We start from the raw sequence: 23519 nt of genomic DNA, 5'->3' as shown, positions 1-23519 counted from the left end.
AGACAACTTGCCTAACTATATTTTTTGGTTAACTTGTTGATATACTCACACACACACACACACTTGTCGAATGGCAAAACCCACATTAGGCCTGTGTGTGACTATATCAAGTTAACCAAATATTTCCAAGTTAAATGTATTGCTTCTCCAAACACCCTTCTATGTTTTTGCCATTGTCTTTTATCTCGTTGTGATATTATTGTCGTACCATTCTAGTTGGATTTGAACTATTTTCTCGGATTTCTTTCTGATGTGAACTGTAATATTTTAAGCTACCAGTTATGGTGAAATAGAACCCAAATCCAAGGTTTCAACCATTAGCACCAAACAAATGACCCGACTTCTAGCGGTTAAGAGAAGAAGTGACGCAAAAATTGTTTTCCTAATTCAGGAAAAAAAAAAACTCTGGTTGCAAGTCTAGATGGTTGCGCTTAAATCCACTGCTGAAGAAGATGCAGAAGTGGATGTACAGCCTAAACATTATATTAATAAACTCAAGAAATTGCCACTTCTGACTGAGGTCTGTCTCTGGAAGTAAGATAAGAAAGGAGGTGGAGCCTCCTTGGTTATACACTTTTTGAGAAGAAGGAAAGAGAGGGGAAGGAGGAAGGTATCTTACCTGAAGCTGATTCCCTGATTGCCAAACTTGATTCCTCTCCCACCTCGCCTGCGTTTTCGCTTCGCTTCGCCTCGCCTCGCAGTCTTCTAAAAGACCATGGGTGGCCCCACACAGACAGCCCTCAAGCGATGGTGGCGTTCGGACTTTACCTACTTTGAGGAGTAATTGAGTAAGAAGAATAGAATTGACCAAAAATAGTAAGAATAGGAAAGTAGTGAAAGGAACGAGTTGTTCAAGCTTCATAAACAATATATTATGAAAACCATTCTAGAATCATAGAAAAGTTGGAGAGAGTGTACATATTGTTCATGCTATATGAAATTAAACATGAATAGAAAGAAAAAAATAATTTTGGGTATAAATTTTAGAAGATTGATCATGATTTTATCATAAAATTCTTGATCAATTAAGAATTGGATCATTCCAAAATGTTGGAAGACTTCGGCTTCTACGTAAAGAGGTTGTTGAAAGCAAGACAAATTCTAGAGATATACTTTTTCAACAAATCGGAACGTATCTCCGGAGTTAATGATGTGTGCACATGTTACACATTATTTTTATTGTTTTATACATGGTTTTGATGATGATTATTAATGGTTTTTACCCTAATTGAACTGAATTTCAGGAATTTGGGACAATTTAGAGTTAAGAGAACATAAAACATGGTGATATGGCAGCAAGGGGAGGACTTTGGCCCACCAAGGAGAGAAGCCCAACTGCAGCCCAATGGGAGGCTCCAAAACGCGGCTGACTTTAGCAGAGTTCGAAAATGAGTAGGTGAAGGGATGAGAGATCCATCATATGCATAGTCGAACCCTGCAGGTGGTAGGGCGAAATTTCAAAAATTTCTCTCTCTCCCATATGGGAATCACATTCCCTGTTTTAGAAAACTGCATTTTCAATGATCAATCTTGAACCTAAACCGGACCAAATCTGAAACCAAAAGTTGGAGAGGGATGTATCTAATACGGAGTAACAGTAACTCCCAACGAAGGTGTTCACGCCCAAGGAAAAACGCCAAAGACTACTCCCACTAAAGATGACACAACGTAGGGTGGAGCAGAATCAGCAGGTGGTTCTTCAGCAAGAATTCAATGAAGGATGAGTGAGCACGATTTCAAATCAGTTTTTCACCAAAAACTGATATCAAGAACGCTTCTTGATCGCTCCTACAGGTGAAGATCGAACTGGCAATGGCGGCAGCAACAGGAGGAGGCAAGAGCAAAAGATGGCGTCAGTCCAACTGTAGTTGTCTTCTCTCTTGTATCAGTAAGACTGAGGGTGAATTAGGGTTCGCCCTCCTCCTCTATTTATAGCTTTAAAAAGAGATTCTCCTAATCCCATTAGAAGTTTCCTAATCCAAATCTGGTATTTGGATTTGGACTCTCTTTAAGAGATAAGTATAAACCCTTGTCTTGTCTGCAGATAAAGATCAGCCCTCCTAATCTTATTAGGAGTTCCTAATCCAAATCTTTATTTGGATCTGGACTCTCTAAGTGGATAGGAATAACTCCCTATCCTATTTGCTGATCTAAATCCCAGAACCGCCCCTCTTTAATTAATCAAATTAAACCAGTTCGATTTGGGCTTTAGGCCCATTAAGTCCATGTGCTCACTTATTCTCCAAACTGCTGCCCAGTTGGGTATCCTTGTATGGCGTGGGACCCAAACATTGATTTACTCATCAGCCACATGGGTTCAGCCCAGCCTCTGTTACAAGGCCTCGTCGAATTCATTGTACGTGACAGTGAATCCCCGAGTCCATCACCATGGGTTCTTAATGGGCCCAACATTTACACTAAATGGTCATTGGGCCAAGCCACCTTATAAAAACCCAAGGCTGTGGGCAGATGCAAGATTAGCCCATCAAGTATTACCCTCAATGGTCTTACACTTAATCTCTCAGCCCATAATGATCAAACACTGCCCGACAAGAGATGACCCTCTCCCTCGGCTGCAATGAACAGTGTTGCACTCTCTACTCACATGGATCCCGGGAATTAAAACATTTTGCAAACATTTTGACACCATAATATATATATATATTTTGCAAAACAAATTTCAACGGTTGAAATCGGTTGCCGACATCTTTGGTTTCCATCAGAGAGAATACATCCCCGATCATTCACTTTGTCCGACAAAGGGGCTGATCCTGTCACTATGATCACCCACTCAGATGAATTCTCAAACTGTCCCAACATACCCAGGTTTTGATCATCTCTAAGGATCTCACTGATTGGCATATCAAAGACAGCCCAATCCGACACCTAGTGCAGTATCATAATCGAGTCTAGGGGTCAGGTGTAACATTCCAGTTTTGCCCATTTGTCTCCAAGGTCCAGGGCAATATTGGAATTCTGGTCCGGTTCAAGGTTTCAAGAAAATCCACACTGCATGTACCTCAGGTTTCACCCTAGCAGCTGAGACAAGTCACCCCAACCAACTTGGCGGCACATCAGTGTCAGCATTGGCAGGATAAATCTCCCTAGATCTATCCAACGGTTGTGAAGATTCTAAACTAACACGAGTCTCATATGTGTCCAGTTTAAGGGTATTACACAGAAACAGACCACAATAACATGAATCAAATATGTACTTTATTTATTTACAATAAATGTCATAATGTACATGATGAAAATAAAAATTATCATATTTTTATCCCTCGATATTCAGTATTTTATACTTAAATAGTACCTAATTGGACTCATTATTCTTGTATTTCGATTTAGGGCACGAAAGAAGGCATTAGGAGAAAAACAAGGCTAATCGGGTAATTTGACACAATTTCGGCGTCATGTGATAATTTGGGCATAACTCTCCCATCCAGACTTCAATTGAGATGATTCAAGATGCATTGGAAAGATAAGGAAAAGCTCTACAACTTTTCTGTTTTAAGTTTTGATAGATTCGGACAGAGTCAATGTCAAAATTGGACCCAAAATCTAAGCAAGTTCGTAGAGAAACCCAGTTCGCAAAGAAGCCTTGCAACGACCCAATTCGTTGAGGAAGCCCAATATGAATGCAAGAATCAAAGAGTCCTATCAGATTCAATTTTCTATTGTATTTCTATAAGGGTAAAAGAGATTAAGATTAATAGTTAAGAGATAGGAGTAGATTAGATGTAATCTAGGCATTATCTACTAGAAAACTGAACTCCCAATAGAGAAAGAACTCTTTAGAGGAGCAGGAGACAGCTCCCTCCTAAATCTATATAAAGGGGGTGGAATAGCACCCAGGGGCATCATGAAATCCTCCAAGAGAGCTTTAGCCTTCAAAAAGAGCAATCAGCAACCAAGGAGGAAAAAGCAGAGTTCGCCCCCTCTCATCTGGAAGCTGCGATTTCATCATGAAGTGCCTGTAAGGTTTTAATTTCTGGTTGAAGGGTTAGGGAAACTTTGATTCTATAAACATTATAATATCTAATTGATTTTTATTTCAGTTCATTGTTTATGGGTATTCATATGTTTTCTGCGGTTAACTGTGAAGATTATTTTTATTGATTAAGCAAGAAGGCGCCCTTGCTCATTCAATGAGAACAATCTATGGCCGATTAAACCCCCAGTTTCGTATATGATTGGTAGGTTTGATCATGGTGGCAACTAACATAAATTGATTGCAAAAAAGTTTTCAATCTATGTTAGGAAAATGTATGATCTGGTTTAAACGGTCTAAGCTTGTGAGATCGTTGACCAGAATTGGGCCTCTCCCCTCTTAATGCTATTAATAGATTAAATCCTAAGAGTTTGTTTAGGACTGTCTATTAATAAGAGAAGCAATCAAAGAGCTTGTTTTGGTTACCGAATAATACGAGTAGAGACTGGCTGTCAGAGCTTGTTAATGGCTATAACCAATTTATTCGTAAACATATGAATTTATCTTTGCATCGAGGATCAATGATAAGAATCAAGGCTGAACTTGTCCCTTCAACCAAAAGCTATCATCCATCGATTTGATCTTTGCTTTCTGTTATTTTCTTTATTTCATCTTATTTTCTTATCTTCACAACCCCCTACTTCGTTCACTTGGAAATAAATCCACCCAATCCCTGTGGAGACGACCTTGCTCATCACTATCTACAAATTATTTAATTGGAGCAAGACTTTTTATCTTTGGTTGGACTCAACACCCACCAAATTTTGGCGCCATTGCTAGGGATTGGTGTCCTAAATAGATTTATTTCCTTTTGTTTGGTTTATGCCTCGTTCTTCTCGTGTAGGTGAATTCCACTACGATCCCAAGATCGAAAACACGATTTGCCACTTGAGGAAAGAAGCCAAACAACGTCGCAACCAATCAGCATCACTCCCATCTCCCGGGGTGAAGTCGACTGCAGAGATCGTTGAGCTATCTAACCACCTTGAAGAAGAAATCATGGCCCACATCGAAGAGAGAACTCTTAGAGAGCTAGCTGCACCAGATCTGCACGAACAACCACTCTGCATCGAATATGCAGATCTAGCGGTACCTTTCGAACTCAAATTTGGTCTTATCCACTTACTTCCTACTTTTCGTGGACTTTCAGGTGAAGATCCCCACAAACACTTAAAAGAATTCCATGTAGTATGCTTAAGCATGAAACCTCAAGGTGTTACCGAGGAACAGATCAAGCAGTGTGCCTTTCCTTTCTCATTAGTTGATAAAGCTAAGGATTGGCTTTACTACTTACCCTCCGGTTCTATAACCACATGGAACGATATGAAAAGGCAATTTCTTGAAAAGTTCTTCCCTACCTCCCGAGCTGCTAACATCAGAAAGGAGATCTGTAGTATAAGACAATTTAGTGGGGAAATTCTCTACGAATACTAGGAGAAATTTAAGCAACTCAGTGCCAGCTGTCCGCAACATCAGATTCTAGACCAGCTCCTTATCCAATATATCTACAAAGGGTTATTGCCGATGGATAGAAGTATGATTGATGCAGCAAGCAGAGGTGTGTTGGTGAACAAAACTCCTACCCAAGCAAGAGAATTAATTTCGAACATGGTAGCCAATGCACAACAGTTCGGCATTAGACAAGAGTCCATCCCAAGGAGGGTAAATGAGGTAAGCACTTCTTCCATCGATCAACGATTAGATACCCTCACCTCTCTCGTGGAAAAACTAGTTGTAGGCCACGTGTAGCAAGCAAAGACGTGGCATTTGTTCAACTACGGGTCATCCAACTGACATGTGCCCTACACTTCAACATGAACCCTATGAACAAGCCCATGCTGTTGGAGGCTTCCCACAAAAGAGATACGATCCACATTCAAATACCTACAATGCAGGATGGAGAGATCATCCTAACCTTAGCTATGGAGCCAAGCCCTTCGATTTTCAACAACATCATCAATCTAGACCGCCGGTTCCACAATATTCGTCTTCCAACCCAAGTATGTCTCTAGATGAAATTGTTAAAGCACTTGCAACTAACACTCAACAATTTCAACAGGAGACAAGGACAAGCATCTGAAACCTGGAGAATCAGTTCAGCCAATTGGCAACTGCTGTAAGTCGAATAGAATCTCAAGTATTTGGAAGGCTACCCTCCCAGACCACAGCTAATCCGAAACAGAATGCTAGCGCAATCACCCTGAGAAGCGGGAAGGAGCTGGATGAACCTAAAGATACAACTAAAGAAGAGAAAGAAAAGGAGACACCATCACCCCAAAAAAATTCAAGCGGAAAGCAACCCCAAGCCATAGTCACCGCTCCACCTTTTCCTAGCCGATTTGCAAAATCCAAGAAGGAGGAGCAAGACAATGATATTCTCGAGACATTCCGCAAAGTTGAGGTAAATATCCCCCTCCTTGATGCAATCAAGCAAGTACCCCGCTATGCTAAATTCCTCAAGGAGTTGTGCACCACTAAGAGAAGGCTGAAAGGCGATGAGAAAGTCCATATAGGGGAAAGTGTTTCAGCAATTCTCCAAAAGAGACTACCCCCTAAATGCAAAGATCCAGGTACGTTCACTATCCCCTGTAAAATAGGAAATGTCTAGATCGAAAAAGCAATGTTAAATCTAGGAGCTTCGATAAATGTCATGCCCCATTCCATTTACATGACCATGAATCTTGGACCATTGAAAGAGATGGGTGTGATCTTACAACTCATTGATCGATCTACTACATACCCAAAGGGGGTTTTGGAGGACATATTGGTGCAAGTTAATAATCTGGTCTTTCCTGCCGATTTCTATGTGATTGATACGGAAGAAGATAGTTCTTCCAATTCGACTCCAATTTTGTTGGGAAGACCCTTTCTTAAGACATCCAAAACTAAAATTGATGTGTATAATGGGACACTTACCATGGAATTTGATGGTAAGATTGTTAAGTTTAATATTTATGATGACATGAAATATCCTATTGATGATAATCCTGCCTATTCCGTTGATGTGATTGATTTTTCAGCACAAGAAGTTTTTAAACTTGATGGGAATGATGTATTGGAAATCACCATTAGTAAGCATCCTGAGAAAGAGGAGTTAACATGGAGTTCTAAATTGCAAGAAACTATTGCAACATTGAATGGTTCTCCAGAGTTACAACAATTAGGTAATGCTCCTTATATTATGCTGCCAACTTTTGATAGGAAACCTTTACCCTTTGTTTTGCAGGTCCCTATTCCAATTTTGAACCCACCCATGATAGATGAAAGGGGAAAGCACCGGAAGTTGCAATTACAAGACCTGGAGGATCCGGTTTATGATTAAAAATAGGGAAGTTTGTTTTTTCTTTTTCTTCTTGTTTTTGCATTTATAGTTTAGTTATTTCCACTTTTTCTTTGCATTGGGGACAATGTAAGTTTTAAGTGTGTGTGTGTGGGGGGGGGGGGGGGAGTATAGGCTTTAACTGATTTCTATTTAAAAAAAACACTCAACTCTTTTGAAATCAATTGAAACAATATTCTAGGGAAATTTTTGTGAACTTAGTAATGAGGTACAATCAAGAAGTACACCACTTACCTGAAGCCATTTCCTGTTAAGCTAGTCCTAAATTTAGGTTTAAGTAAATAGGGTGAATATTTTTGGTAGGATGGAGCACAAAATGCACCTACTAGCTAGCAATTCAAACAATAGGACGGAGCATAAAATGCACCTACTGGCCGAGTAATCCTAAAAGTGAGATGGAGCATAAAATGCACTCACTTCCACCAAGGAGAGAAAAAAAAAGAGAGAAAAGATAAAAATGTTTTCCCTAGTTTACTACCTAGTTTGTAGTAGCAAAAATTGGATTGGTTGATGGATGAGTTGTGTATGACTTGGTTGTGTTGATTTAACGGTTTGCAATATTTAACCTACAATATTTGTGGATAAAGATGAAGGGGAGTTGAGCTTAAAAATCGGTAGGATAGTTAGTTTGTTCTTGTTTTATTTTTACTTGAATTTTGTCTTGCCCGAGGACGAACAAGGTTTAAGTGTGGGGGATTTGATGAGAATAAAAATTATCATATTTTTATCCCTCAATATTCAGTATTTTATACTTAATTAGTACCTAATTGGACTCACTATTCTTGTATTTCAATTTAGGGCACAAAAGAAGGCGTTAGGTGAAAAACAAGGCTAATCGGGTAATTTTTGCACAGTCTCAGCAACCAAGGAGGAAGAAGCAGAGTTTGCCCCCTCTCATCTAGAAGCTGCGATTTCATCATGAAGTGCTTGTAAGGCTTTAATTTCTAGTTGAAGGGTTAGGGAAGCTTAGATTCTATAGACATTGTGAGATCTAATTGATTTTTATTTCAGTTCATTGTTTATGGGTATTCATATGTTTTCTGCGATTAACTGTGAAGATTATTTTTATTGATTAAGCAAGAAGGCGCCCTTGCTCATTCAATGAGAACAATCTATGGCCGATTAAACCTCCAGTTTCCTATATGATTGGTAGGTTTGATCATGGTGGCAACTAACATAAATTGATTGCAAAAAAGTTTTTGATCTATGTTAGGAAAATGTATGATCTGGTTTAAACGGTCCAAGCTTGTGAGATCGCTGACCAGAATTGGGTCTCTCCCCTCTTAATGCTATTAATAGATTAAATCCTAAGAGCTTGTTTAGGACTGTCTATTAATAAGAGAAGCAATCAAAGAGCTTGTTTTGGTTGTCGAATAATACGAGTAGAGGTTGGTTGTTAGAGCTTGTTAATGGCTATAACCAATTTATTCGTAAACATATGAATTTATCTTTGCATTGAGGATCAATGATAAGAATCAAGGTTGAACTTGTCCCTTCAACCAGAAGCTATCATCCATCGATTTGATCATTGCTTTCTGTTATTTTCTGTTATTTTCTTTATTTCATCTTATTTTCTTATCTTCACAACCCCCTACTTCGTTCACTTGGAAATAAATCCAGCCAATCCCTATGGAGATGACCTTGCTCATCACCATCTACAAATTATTTAATTGAAGCAAGACCTTTTATCTTTGGTTGGATTCAACACCCACTAGTACATCATTCTGATTAGAGCTAAAGGCATACACTGTCTAACAGTAGGACTCTAAACCAAAAGCTGCAAAGAAGAGTATAAAAGAAAAAGAAAGAGAGGAAATTAGGGTTCGACCCCTTGGCACAAGAGCAAAGAGAAAAGTGCTAGGAGAAGGATCACAAGGCTACTGAAGGATAATTGAAGAAGATATGGAAGATTGATGCAGAAATTTTAAGTTGTCTTTTTCTTTGATTCTGCGAATTCGGTAACCTAGATTCAATTAGGGTTTTGCTTTGTTGAATCTTTCTTTCTTTCTATTATGCGAACCATGATGTATGTTAATTCATATTTGTAATTAATCTTTTAAGCTGATCCGATTGATAGTGATTCAGTCTTGGGATTTCTTGATTAGAGTTTTCGATTATAAGAGTAATTTTGGCCGAACTGCTCTTGTTTCTTGGATTACTTAAATTGCTTGAGAAAGGGTTTAGGTAATCAGATTAACTGATTAAGAAAATGAATTGAATGTATCTTAGAGATAATGTGCATGATTCGTTTGGCATTCATTCATCAAGAATTGATTTCCTTCGATTTTCTTGTCTTTAATGCATCTATAGCGATTAAATTCGTGATAGAAATATAAGAGTTGTTTCTCATAGATAGATTGGTATGTGCTCGAAAGAGGCTGCCCATACAATTAGGAAATAACCAACCCATGCCTGAAATCAACTTTGGTTGGATAGCTTAATGGTATAATTGTTGAATCGGTTCCGCTAGTATTTTCATAAAGCACTTTCTCTAATTCTTTAAGGTGGTTTGATCCGAGAATACCTAGGATAGTTTGCTAATTAGGAAATAAGTTTTTAATTTCCGGATTGTCAGATAACATAAGGCAGGTTTAGTACTAGTAGTTGTTGGATTAATCCCCATGGGAACGATACTCTACTCATCAATATATTACTTGATCGGCTAGTGCACTTTGCTAGTGTAATCAAACGCATCAGTTAACTGCAATGGTTTGCTCGGAGGTGGACCGGAATGAAGAATTGAAGGAACTGCTTCTTCTAATGGAGAAGTCGCCGAAGAGGGGAATGGGAGAAGAAAATGCTTCTGTTTGTATTCGATGTCCAAGGAAGAATGAAGATGAATAGTGTTTTCTAGGTGATTTGAAAAGAATAAGGAGAGGAAGAAGAAGAAGAAGAAGAAGAAGGAAGAGGAGAAGAAGAGAGAGGGAGAAACGACGATGGAAGGAGAAGGAAAAACGAACTACCGTTGCAGCAACGCCGGTGAGAGAATGAGAGAGAGCGGGTGAAGGGGAGAGAAGAAGGAAAGAAGAAGAAGAGGAAGAGAGAAAGAAAGAGACTATTGAGAGAGAGAGACCGGTGAAGGGAGAGTTCTGTCGCCGATCTGCCGCCGCTGTCGCCACTGTTCTTTGCGAACGGGGAGGAAGGGGAACAGTCGATTAGTATCTTCCTTCGAATTTTTTGGATTAGGACGAATGAAAACTTAGGTTGAATTAGCATCAGGGGCATTTTTGTAATTTTGGGTAACTGGGGGGCATTTTGATGATTTTTGGAAAATTGGGTCACACCGGGTCCAGTGGTTGAACCAGGGTTCTGGTCCATTGGTGGGTGGTTTCGGGTAAAAAAAGTAGAGGGTTGAGATGGGTTTGACCGCCGATAAGGGATTTGTGTCTGTGGGCTAGCAAAATTGGCCGAAATGGAATCTTTTTAGATGGAAAGGTAAATAAGGGTATTTTGGCTAAAATTGGGCAAGGTGGGGTTTTTAGGCTTTCTGGGTTGATTAGTGGGATCAGATTGGCCCAACTGGGCCTAAATTGGGTAGATCTAGAAAGGATTTGTTTCTGTTAATCTGGGGCCTCAAAATAGAATCTTTGTGCGATGAAAGGGTAAACAAAGGTTTTTTGGGTTGAAATTTTATAGGTGGGTGTTTGGAATTTGGGTCAAGATCCTAGGAATTTAGGTGAACATGATGTTTTGAAACGAAATCTTGGTTCGATGAAAGGGCAAATGGGGGAATCTGGGGTTGAAACTTTATGGTAGGTGTTTTGATGTATCCGAAGTTTAATAGTGTAGTTTGATCGGTTCGGATGTGTCAAAATCAAGGGAATTTGGGTTTGAGTGTTTAGGCTAACAAAAAAGATCGAAATGGAATATTTGTTTGATGAAAGGGTAAACAGAGGAATTTTAAGCTAGAATTTCATGGGTAGGTACTTTGGGAGGTCCTAGGTCTGGTGGTTGTGTATGATCTAATGGTTGAGGTGTAAGTGGGGGTCGATCAGGGCCATCAGATAGGTATCAAATAGGTTTAACAGTGGATCTAAGGACTTTTGGGCTGAAAGTTGGGTTCTTTGGATTTTTGGGTGTTTGGGAAGGATCGAAAGGGTCTAATCGGGTGTTTAAGGTAAATTGGAAGTTAAAGCGACAAACCGAGCAAAAATCGAATGTTGATAGAGAAGCAATACATTTAACATGGAAATATTTGGTTAACTTGATATAGTCACACACACACACACTTGTCGAATGGCAAAACCCACATTAGGCCTGTGTGTGTGTGTGTGTGAGTATATCACCAAGTCAACCAAAAAATATAGTTAGGCAAGTTGTATTTTGTTATTATTTTATTTAGAAGGATTACTCTAAATTTTGTTTTATCATGAACACAGTGAGTAAGACAAGAAGATGTTGTATATAATCGATTTGTGTTTAGGTGATAAGAGAGATATCACACTTAGAGGCCTTGAAGCAATAAAGAAATGTGATAAGGTGTTCATGGAGGCTTATACTTCTCTTTTCTCTTTTGGTCTCTCTTCAAATGGTTTCTCTACATTGGTAAAGTTCTGTTTTTTTTCTTCTCTTTTCTCTTGCCTAATTATGGCATACAAAATGTTATAGAACTTGCTTGATATGTCCTGTTGGATGTATCTTTTCAGTTCATGACTTCAAGTTTGGATGGCATTTGAAATTCTATCTTCCACATTTTTTATTTTTTTGGGTAATAAAAAAATTGAAAAGATGATATGGGTTTTGCATTAAGAATTATATGGAGGAAAACTATTCTTGCAGACAGAGAAATGGTCGAGGAACGGGCAAATGATATATTGTTAGAAGCTCGAGAATCTAATGTGGCCTTTCTAGTTGTTGGGGATTCTTTTGGGTAAGGATTTTCTTTCTTTCTTTTGATTAATTTTGTATGTATTTGGATTGCACTTGGATAACCCATGGGCGGTGTTGGGCCTTAAGCTCTTAGCTTGACTATTGCAAACAATTCAATTACTATCCATTATTATCATTATTTCTATTTCCATATTTATAGATTTAGATAAAAAAGCATATGATTAAGGTCTATGAAGGTGGCATTATGAATAATTCATTCATGGACAATACCCAAACATATACACGTATGTATTAGTTATGGATACTAACTGGACATTTACACTAATTAAAAAATGTTGAGCATTTACAGGATCTCCTATGACATATGTTGTTTGCTGAAAATACAATCTCTTCTACTTTTTAAGGGGATGTTGCTCTATTCCTACACTCATAAAATCCGTTCAACTGAGCAACTAAAGACATGAAGGGGAATAGAAAAAGGTCCTTATCTGGATAAAGGAGGTTAAAAGGGGACTTAAAGCCCAACCCTCTGGATGGCATATGGTTGATTAGGTAGGTTGTAGTGAGAACATCCCCCTAAAATCTTATAGGGGCATGTGAGGCAAACAAAATGCTTCTTGCAACTTCAACTATGTGACAATTCTTCCTCTCAGCTACTATATTTTGTTTTGGAGTACGAACACAAGAACTCTGGTGAATGACCCCAAAATTAGTAAGTTAAAGGGTTAGGTTTTTCTTAAAGTATTCTTTTGCATTATCAGTTATAAATATTTTGATTCTTGTATCAAATTGGGTAAAAACAAATTCATGGAAGTGCCTCACAAACTTGGGAACTTCATCTTGAGATCTCATAAAAAGTAACCAAGCATATCGAGAGAAATCGTTAATGAACAAAGATAAAGTATTTATAACCTCCCATGGAGGGTAAGTGGTATGGCCCCTACACATCAAAGTGCACAATATGAAAATGAAAGGATGATTTTTTATTACTCAAAGGATAATTGTTTCTACAATGCTTTGATAATTCACAAGACTCACAATAAAGACTACACAAGTTAATTCCTTTAAACAATTTTGGGAATAAATGACTCAAAGCAAAAAAAGATAAATGACTCAAACGAAAATAACATAACATGACACGACTAAAAGACTTTGAAGAAGTAGATCCAAAAGCAGCTTTTCCAGGTTGTCCTTGGCTTTGTCCAGGAGTATCCAACAAGTATATTACATTCACCTCATGGCCACCCCCAATCACTTTCTAAGACTTCAGATCCTAAAAAACACAATAAGAAGGGAAGAAGGTTACACTACAATTTAAGGATTTAGTTAGGCTACTCACTGACAGTAAATTAATATCCAGTCTAGGGACATGAAGAATAGAAGAAAGAGAAAAAGAGTTTGTAGCCTTGATGGTTCCCTTGCTACATAGGAGCAAGTGAGCCATCATCTAGGGTAATCTTATCACGGCCAAGAAGCAAATCATAAGAAATAAGCAGTGGAAAGGATGATCATATGACCAGAAGCACCAAAATTAATAATCCAAGGGATCATACAATTACCTAAGATAGTTGCATGATTGGCAATAGCGCATATACCTGAATGTGCAAATGCAGAAGTAGTTGGATTGTCAGAAGAGTTGGAGGAGGAGGCTGTACTCTCAAGGTGACTGATCATCCTCCCATACTTCTCATACTCTGCCTTCATAACTACTAGCTGCTCACTGGCAATCCTCTCATCTGTGAAACACATGTCATTATCTAAGACTGTGGTTGTATTGGCACTTCCTGGCTTCTTATTATCAATCTTCTTTTGAAAGCAAGGTGGAAGGAGTTCTAGATGCAGTTTCCAACATTTATTTTTTGTATGTTTGGGTTTCTTGCAGTACCCACATATAACCTCCTTCCCTGAACCACCTGAACTACTTGTAGTCACCTTAGATTTCACCCCCATATTAGCAAAATGGTCACTTGGGATACCATGAACCTAGACCAGCCTCCTACTCTCTTCACTACTCACAATGGCATAAGCTTGAGACAAAGATATTTTATCCTTAGCTAGGATATTTTGTCTGGTAATGTCAAACTCTGGATCCAACCCTGTTAAGAATTTAAATACTCTATTCCTCTTAAGTAATTTCCTGTATGTCTTAACATCATTCATGCTTTCCTAAACAACGATTTCCATTAGATATATCTTTTGCCATAAGGATTTTAGCATTAAGAAGTATACTGCTAAAGGTCTCTCCCCCTGCCTTAGATTATTCACATCACTCCTTAACTTGTATGCCCTGGCCACATTCAATTTTTGTGAATAAGTTTCAGTAAAACTATCCCATATTTCCTTGGTTGAATTCATCCATAAATAATTCTAACTAATTTGTTGTTGCATCGAATTCACTAACCATCCAATAACAATATATTTCTCTTGCAATCATTTCTCATAAGATGGGTCATCTTTCGGTGGTGCTTTCTTGCTTCCGGAGATATACCCCCACTTGCCTATACTACAAACATGTATTTTTACTAATTGTGACCATGCTAGATAGTTAGTTCCATCGAGCTTGACTGTGGTCATAGCCAATAATGAGTCTACAGGTGCTCCCAGAACCCGTCCGGACTCTGCACCACACTTATTTTCAACTCTAGAGACATCCATCTTCTTCAAACAACTTCAAAAGATAAACAAGGAAGACAGGGCAAAGAAGACACCAAGTACCAACCTTTATGAAGTCGTTTCTACCAGCTATGCCTCACCCGGAACCCGAGAGAAATATGAAAATAACAGTCGCTCCCTGTAGGCTTCACAGAACTGCACAAGACTTGGATCGGTCTTCAAGATAAAGAAAAAGAACCCCTTTGTTCATTGAGCGCCAAGGTGAAGCTCCCTATGGGGCCTACAATCAAAATTCTCTAGTTGATTAGGGTTTTGGGAAAAAAAACTCCATGGACTATAGAATAATGACCAAGATAATATCATTTTCTCCAAAACACCACTAACAATTGGGTTGAATATTTTCTTCAATAACTCATTCGATTCAGCTTTCCATACACACTATGTATGGGAAAAAGGAGAAGAAAGGAGCCCGCTCTGATACCAAGAAGAAAAACAATCCAAAATAATGAGAGGACTGATTTTAAAACAATGTGAAAAAGGTTAGATATCAGCGACAAATAGAAAGGAAGAAGGAGAAGAAGTCGGCTGCAATAGGGTTTTGGGAGATGAGTTGTTTGACATCACTCCCTTCCCTAATCTTTTCATTAAAAATAATTTACGAAGCTTTTGTATTTACAAGGAGGCCCTTAATTGGGTGATTAACTTAATGAAACATAAAACATAAAGGTCCATTAGTAAAGGTTCATTAACAAAAAGGAATAGAACCATAAAGAAATAAGAGCAGCCTATGGGCCATTCGGCCCATTTTCTCTACAGTCTGCAACCTATAAACGTGCTCGGAGGTAGCAGGACCATCATAGTTGATTTTAGGTTTGAACGAACCTAAATGAAGGAGTTTTTGGGGTTGGGAGGTCAATTCAACGCTACTAAATGTCATCTATGTTTGGTGAAAATCTAGAAACCCCAATTTGATTGTCGTTGAGCCAATTGAATCACTCTTGGCCTTGAGTGAAGCCAATTTGAATGGCTTAGCTGGAACTCTGTAATGCACCTTAGTGTCTATTTGGGAGGGCTTTCGCATAACAGCTTCTACCATTTTGAGATGGGCCCCACATGGAAAATGGAGAAGATATGTTTGATAAAAATCCTAGACACAAACATGTACATTCCAAACACCATTTTTATGACTGTTGAGTGAAGCTACCAAGTAGCTTATTCAAAGTACGCATGCTCAACCATCACCACTTCTCTATAGCAATTTCATCAAAATGCAAAAGCCCTGCCAAACAGGCTCTTAAACTATGAGACAAAAGTATTCTTTAGGGTAAATCTCTAGAAATTGTCTTAAACCCTTTAAGTTTTTTGAAGATTAACTAAATCTCCCTATTGTTAGCATCCGTTAACATTTCATCACAATATATACACATGTGACACCATGTTATGTATAGAAGTTTTGAAATCTCAACATTACCCTTTTGTGGTTGATTTTACCCTCTATTATTCTTCAAATTTTTGAAATAAAACTCAATAGATCCAAAATTTCAACAACACCTCTATCGATGTATAATGTGCTCCCACCATCAAACATTGCAATTGCAAGCTATTACCTCAAGTCACAAAATCGTATCCAAGTTTCTCCATTGTCAAGCTTCCCAGGTAATTGGCATCCTCTCCTTGAATCCAATGCTGATAGTAGTCTTGACTTCTTGAGAAGAGCAACTGTGTCCTTAGAGGTCCCTCTGGAAATAATGATCCAAGTGATTGTATGACACTAGTCAAGTAGAGGGTTTGAAAGGTTTGGATGTCGATGATTGATGGAGGTAACAACTATCAGGGATCTTGGGTTCTTAACCCTATACCATGGTTTTTGTACCACTGTTGACCTAGATGGTCAAACCATTTGACTCGGGAACCGTCTAGGAAACCAGTTCCGTTTTATCCAAACTCGGTCCTTGGCAAAGATCATTGAATCGGTCAATAATTCGTTCAACGATTTTTAGCTGTTTTTTTATTTATTTTTTATTTTTTGTTAGAACAGGCCATCTGTTTGGACTGGATGATCGAACCCTCGACTCGGAAACTAGTGGCCAAAACAGTTCTGGTTTTGGGTCATTTTTTAAAACATTAACCAATACTAAAGTCGTCGTTCTCTCTAAACTCTTTCAATTATATGATGCACCTTCATGACCTCAATGGGATTTGGGTGTAGCCATGGACGGATTAAGATCTCGTGATAGTTAACGATGACATGGCCCACTGCTACTCCTGTTGAGGAATGGTGCATTCCCCAAAATACATGGAGATGAATATTGTACTTTCCTCATTCTCATCCTAAACGTTGAACTTAAACTCGGAAAATGAGATTGACTTCAGTCAGTGCAAGGCCCATTCGAACACCATTCAAACAACCTTTACAGCCTTACACTAGAAATATCTAAACACCTATGGAAAGATATTTCCAATGCAATGCGATAAAGGCTGTTCGAACAGGCTTTGCACTGACTGAAGCTGAATTCTCGGAGAACACATGCAGCGTCAATCATAGGTGGGGGTCCATCTATACATCATGATTGTAGTATATTAATTTATGGTTTAGAGAAACATATAAACTTTTTTGTTTAGTAACTAGAGAAGCAATTATGGATATCATAGCTATACCACACAAAAATTAGCTCCTCCCATTGGATTAGCCTTGGGCTGAAATCATGAATCACACTATTGTATGCTACTCAATGGGATTGAGATGTGGCCAAGAATGATGGGTAAAATAATATTTTCCATTGCTAGTGGTTACTGACAATTGCCAATTGCTAGAAAACTTTTGGGGGTATTTTAAAACAGTTTCTAAATAGTAGGAGTAAAATAAGTCCATTTCCTAAAATTTAGTTGTACTTTAAGATATTTACCCTATTCTTTATTTCTTTTCAAAATTACATCTATTATATCAAAGTCTGAAAAATGTAGTAGAAGAGTCCATCTGTTCACTGAAGAAGAAAAGTCATTAGATCTTCTTTAAGCGATTATAGAAGGGGAAAAAAGCCATACATCATTGAAGAAATGTTAGTACCAATTTTCACTTTCTTCTTGAATTCCACCCTTTCGCAAATCCATGGAACCCACAAATTCCTAATAATCTCAAGAGCATTCACCTTGAGGGCCATCCTATTTCCACCAAAATTTATAGTCCCACGAATAGTCTTTTCTTTTGGGCTCAACACTTCACAGAAGAATTTGTAATGGCCATACCTTAGATAACACCCATTGAAATGTTTGACACCCCCATGTTGCTTTTTTAAATGGCATAGACTTTAAGACCTAGGTCTTGCATTGAGCAAAGCAAAGGTTAAAATTGTTTTGAAAGAGATCCTTCATGCATTCACTAAATGTATAAACCATATTGTTTCTAGTTCCCTCTCTATGAGGCTATTTGTGGGATAGCAGAATCCATGGCTGCTAAGAAATTGGTAATAAAGGTCTAATTATCCGGCATTGCAATGGTTTTGTTAGGTGCATAAAAAGGCAATTTGTGTAGTTCATGACAAGGTTCAAAATTTCATCTTGTAATGGCTCGTATAGGTCAATACATATCATATCAATTGGTTCGATGGTTTCAAAAGGTTGTGTTGATGAAGAACAATGAAAAGAAGGAAAGGAATTATACATGGAAATATAGGATACATTAAGGACTAAAAGGTTGTAGAGATGTTCTAAAGGATTTCTTGAGCTTTGGTATAGGATGGGTTGTTCGCTTTTGGACAAGACAAGATTAATAGGAATAGATATTTGTACATTAAGTACACAGGAAAGGCCTTTGAAACAAGATAATTAAGGTAGTGTTTGATAAATCTGACGTTTGATGTCTAAAAAGTCAACAAACTATTGTTCAGGTTTAAAATCTGAAAAGAAGTAGAAATGATTTTCTTCTTTTAAGAGGCTCTGAAAAAATAAGATCATTTGAGTTGGAGCAATTCTCCAACATCCAAAACTATGAAGTTTATTATTTTACCTGCTTAATAAAAGAATTTTAAGTAAAAACATTATTATATTAATAAATAAGTATTTATTATTTAATTAATAATAACATTTATTCATTATTAACTAATAAAAAATTAAAAGTATTTTAGTTATTATTAATAATAAACATATTATTAAATATTATTATTACTAAATAAATATTATCACTAAATGTATTACTTAGTATTTTATAATAATTGTTTAATAGCAATATTTATTTATTTTTGTTAAATAGTATTTTTGTATTATGAAATAATATTTAATAATATCATTCAAATAATTATTATTATTATTTATTATTATTAAATAGATGATAGTAATGAGAGCATTAATGTCATTTCATGATATCTAAAATGTGTATGGTTTTGGTAAGATATGAAACTAGGTCTTACCATTTAGACATTTTTCCCTTTATAGATGTTAGAAAAAATATAATCTTAAACTCCCCTTTCCTCTAAAAATCAAGTTTTTAAGACATCTGAAAAGTATTATCAAATGCCACCTAAGATTTGTGGGATCTTATCTTTAAGAGATCCAAAAGAGTACAAAGAGAAAGGAGTGTGAAAAAAAAGGGTTTAGGAGTTCACGCTGAGTTTACTTAGATTCCATCCTTATAAAGTTTTGAGTTTATAGAATGCACAATAAAGGGTATTGTTGTCAATTACACTCTTCTTTTCAACTACTGAACAATAAAAACACAACTGTCAGCAAACGTGGCTGATGGGCTTGTAACTTTAGCTACGTTGCTCAATCAAAGTAGCTTCTTAATAGTAACTCAAACTCCTTCATAAGGGTGCAAATGGATTGGATCATGATCCAATCCAATCCTGTTTTGTTAAATTTGGATCTCTCCAGTTTGGAACTTCGGATCGAATCAAATCGAATATAGAATTCGATCAGAAATCAGATTGGATTCGGATCACCCCTATTCAATCTGAGAAGATCTGATCCGATATATATGTTATTTATTTATAAATATATTATTTATATTGCGTTTTTATAAATTTATTACATTATTTTTTAGTAAAAAACATGTATATATATAAACAAAATAGTTGAAAAGATACTTGTATTTTTTGTGTTTCTTTATTTAAATTGTTATATTTTATTTTTCTTTTAATAATTTATTTATTTAAAAAAAAAACTGATCGAATCGAATCAGATCTAAAGTCTTGACGATCTCATTGGATTCGAATTCAAATCCACGTTTATGAGATCCAATCGGATCTTCGGATCTCCCTTTATCAGTGTCGGATTGGATTCAAATATACTATCTGACTTGATCCATTTGCATCCCTGCAAAATCATGATATCAAAAGTTAGAGTTTTCACTATCAAGGCAACATTTCATTGCAGATACAAACATTCAAACCAACCCTAGAGTACAACCAATCAATTTCTCCTAACTAATTTACTTTTTGTCCATGAAATGCTTATCTAATGGTTCTCTTTGTGTTTTGTAGGGTCATCGTCTAAGGCCCATGCCTCTAACGTGTAAACTATTTTTTTCGAGGGGATAAAAGAATTTCATTAACCAGAGACAACATTAGGGATTGTTTGATAACAACTTAAGTTTCTAAACTGAATGACTAATTGCCTTGTCTATTAGTGTATAAAATAATTAATTAACAAAATATTCTAGGTTAAAGTAAGTTATTAACTCCAATTCTAGCCATTAAGCAGGAGCCCTAAACCACCTTAAACTCTTATTTGCTAAGACAAAGCAATAAGCTTTTTAGTTTAACCACTTCAACTATTATTGAATGGCCCTTAGTGCCCATTTGGGAGGGTTGAGCTGAATGTTAAACTAAGGTAGTTGAGCAGCTTTGAGGCACCCCATATAAGTTATCTGAAGAGGCTAAAGCAAATAACCCCAAAAAACGCTTGATTGATAATTGATTTGGGCTCTCTAAATTTTTTACCAAACATATCTTAAAGGTTGTCAATGTAGGGCTAGAAATGGCAATGGGGTGGGGATCATATTCCCTGTCCCTGACCCTGATTTTGAAATTAATCCTCATCCTCAACCCCAACCCCTATCCCCACTGAGGATAAAAGATATCCTAATGGAGATGAGTTCCTCGTGGGGACCCAAATCCTCTAAATTTTTTAATTAACTGTATTTTTTTTAAAAAACAATTTTACTTAAAATAAATAAAAGTTTAGTTTAAATAATATTGTAAATATATTTTGATATAAATAATATCATAAATATAATAAAATAATATATATTTAATATATATAGTTGGGGTTGGGGTAGGGTGGGGACTTCATCCCCCATCCCCAACCATGAACCCAATTGAGGATCCCTATTAATCCTCATCTCTGTCCCCGCTTTGCCAAAGTAATCCCCATCCTCGACCCCATCAAGTTAGGGAGGTTGAGTACCCAACGGGGATGGAGAAAATTATCATCCCTATGTACGGCCAACCTCAGAAAATCAGAAGTTGTTATGCTTTAACCCTCCCAAACAAGCACTTATCTAAGTAGACTCAGCTGATTTGAGGTAGCTTGGGTAAGCTATTTAAAGAGGCTAAAGTAGACTACCCAAAAAATAACTATTTGATAGTTGATTTGGGCTCTTTAGATTTTTTCACCAGACATAGCTTAAAGGTTGTTTGTATAGGGCCCACCTTGGTAGCCCAAAATTCGCTTTGCTTCAACTTCCAAATAACCACTTAATAAGATCCAATGTTTTAGAAAACAATCAGAAATGGAATCATAGTCTTTCCCTCCTATTGGCAGGTACATAGCTCAACCATTTAGATCAAATGAGTCACCCCTATAATGTTATAAGTTATACATTAAATATCAAAAACACAAAAAAGCAGATAAAAGGACTTTTACAAATAAAATAACAAACTTTTGATAAAATGAGAATAAATAGATTAAGATGGTTTCTCACATGCATGGAAGACCATCAACAACACCCAAAAGAATTTATATGTTGAAAGTTGAAGGGGTTAAAAGGGTTAAGGGTAGAGCAAAAAGGACATGAGTCAAAGTAGTAAAAAATAATTTAAGCATTCATAGTTTAACAATGGATATGTTGCAAGTTGGTAGTGCAATTTTATTTTTGCCCCTCCAAATAAAAACGAGTAGAGAACTGTATGGGACTGGATTAGAGACATAGCTGAAAACACTAAAGGGACATGGTGCTTAATTGGATATTTTAATGCATTCAGATCAAGTGAAAATAAGATGGTGGAAATTAGTCCTACCCCCTTAGACTAGGCAATTTAATAATTTCCTAAATGATTATAATCTTCTTGATTTGAAAATGATGGGAGACTAGTACTCTTGGAGAAACAAATATACATGGGAAAGACTCGATTGGGTTCTCATAAATGATGAATGGGGTTGAAAATTTGCTGATGTAGTTCTAGAGAACCTCTCTTTTCTCTCCTCTGCCCACTCCCCTATTTTACTAAACATGGACCGTTTAGTTTCTGTGAGATCTAAGCCCTTTTGATTTGAAGCTATGTGGTGTGAAGATTCAAATTTTGTGGAGGTAGTGACTCAATCATGGAGCCTTGAGATTAAGGGATCAAGAGCTATGCAATTTAACAAAACAATGAAATTTTCTAATCCAAAATATTAGACAATGAAGTAAAGAATATTTGGAAAACATTTTTACAAAGAACAAAAATATTCTTCACAGAATTAGAGAGCTCCTTGAGATTAGGGGCTTGGTCTTAATGCTATGTTATTCAAAAAATACTAGAATATCATTGGGAATTTTGTCTATAAAGTTGTGAAAGCTTTCTTTAATTTAGGGGAATTAAACAAGATTTTTAATGAAACCTTTATCACCTTGATTCTAAGATAAAAAATCTTGAGACTATAAACAATGATACTATAATCTCCCCATTTCAAAGTGTCTTTGTCCGGAATAATCAATTAAATGATAACATTTTGATAGCTCATGAGATGATGCACATTTTGAAAAAGAAAAAGGGGAAATCGAGCATCATGGCTTGAAAAGTTGACATAGAAAAAGCTTATGATAGACTTGAATGGGATTTCATTGAGGGGGTTGTCAACAAGTTTGGATTCCATAAAAAATGAAATGACTAGGTCTTGACTTGTACTAAATCAGTCTCTTACCCAATTTTAATAAATGGGACCCCTACTAAAAAATTTGAGCCCAGTAGGGGTATTAGACAGAATGATCTTCTATACCCTCATAATTTTGTTCTTTGTGCTAAAGCGCTCATTAGAAGCTTAATGAAGTAACGCTAAAATCAAAACTAAAATAGTGGCAGTTTTGAAAGGGCTAAATGGCGTCTGCCTCTAAAATTAATATCCTATAGCGACAATCATTTAAAACTGCCACTAAAGACAGTGGTGGTTGCTACTAAAACTAGGGAGGCATGAAAAATGTATTTAGAGTCTCTATTCTTACCCGTGTAAACCCTTTTATCACATTGCATTACTCCTCTTTTTGAAAGGGATGAGATATCCATCGTATGAACGCCCGAATCTTTCGGAATAGAATGGGCAAATTTCAAAAAATTTCTCTCCATCCTACTGGAAATCGTATTCCCCATTTTATAAAAATCATATTTTTGAAAGATCAATCTTGAACCAAGAACCGAACTAGATCTGAACAAAAACAATAGGAGAGGGATATACCTGATACGGAGAAACAATATCTCCCAATGGAGGTGTTCATGCCCAAGGAAGGAACCAAATACTGCTCCCTCTGAACATGGCACAGTGCAGGATGGA

At 36.9% G+C, this 23519-nt stretch overlaps 2 protein-coding genes across 2 annotated transcripts in view; one reads left to right on the top strand and one right to left on the bottom strand.

The window, feature by feature from the left end:
- Positions 1-836, bottom strand: part of LOC104588007 (Tetrapyrrole (Corrin/Porphyrin) Methylase) — a 55496-nt gene extending 54660 nt beyond the window's left edge. The window contains exon 1 of the mRNA XM_010245796.3: positions 620-836. The gene's annotated coding sequence lies outside the window, so the exon portion shown is untranslated. The remainder of the gene's footprint in view (positions 1-619) is intronic.
- Positions 837-5786: 4950 nt separating this feature from the next.
- On the top strand, positions 5787-7313 carry LOC104588022 (uncharacterized). The gene is made up of 3 exons (XM_010245814.1): positions 5787-5991; positions 6121-6561; positions 6688-7313. Exons 1-3 carry the CDS (start codon positions 5787-5789, stop codon positions 7311-7313), a joined length of 1272 nt encoding a protein of 423 aa, XP_010244116.1.
- The last annotated feature ends 16206 nt before the right edge of the window (positions 7314-23519 follow it).

The sequence above is a fragment of the Nelumbo nucifera genome, chromosome 6 (assembly GCF_055504915.1).
Source record: "Nelumbo nucifera cultivar China Antique chromosome 6, China Antique-T2T, whole genome shotgun sequence".
Lineage (NCBI taxonomy): Eukaryota > Viridiplantae > Streptophyta > Magnoliopsida > Proteales > Nelumbonaceae > Nelumbo > Nelumbo nucifera.
The sequence above is the reverse complement of the archived record's forward strand: the minus strand, read 5'-3'. Positions and strand labels throughout refer to the sequence as shown.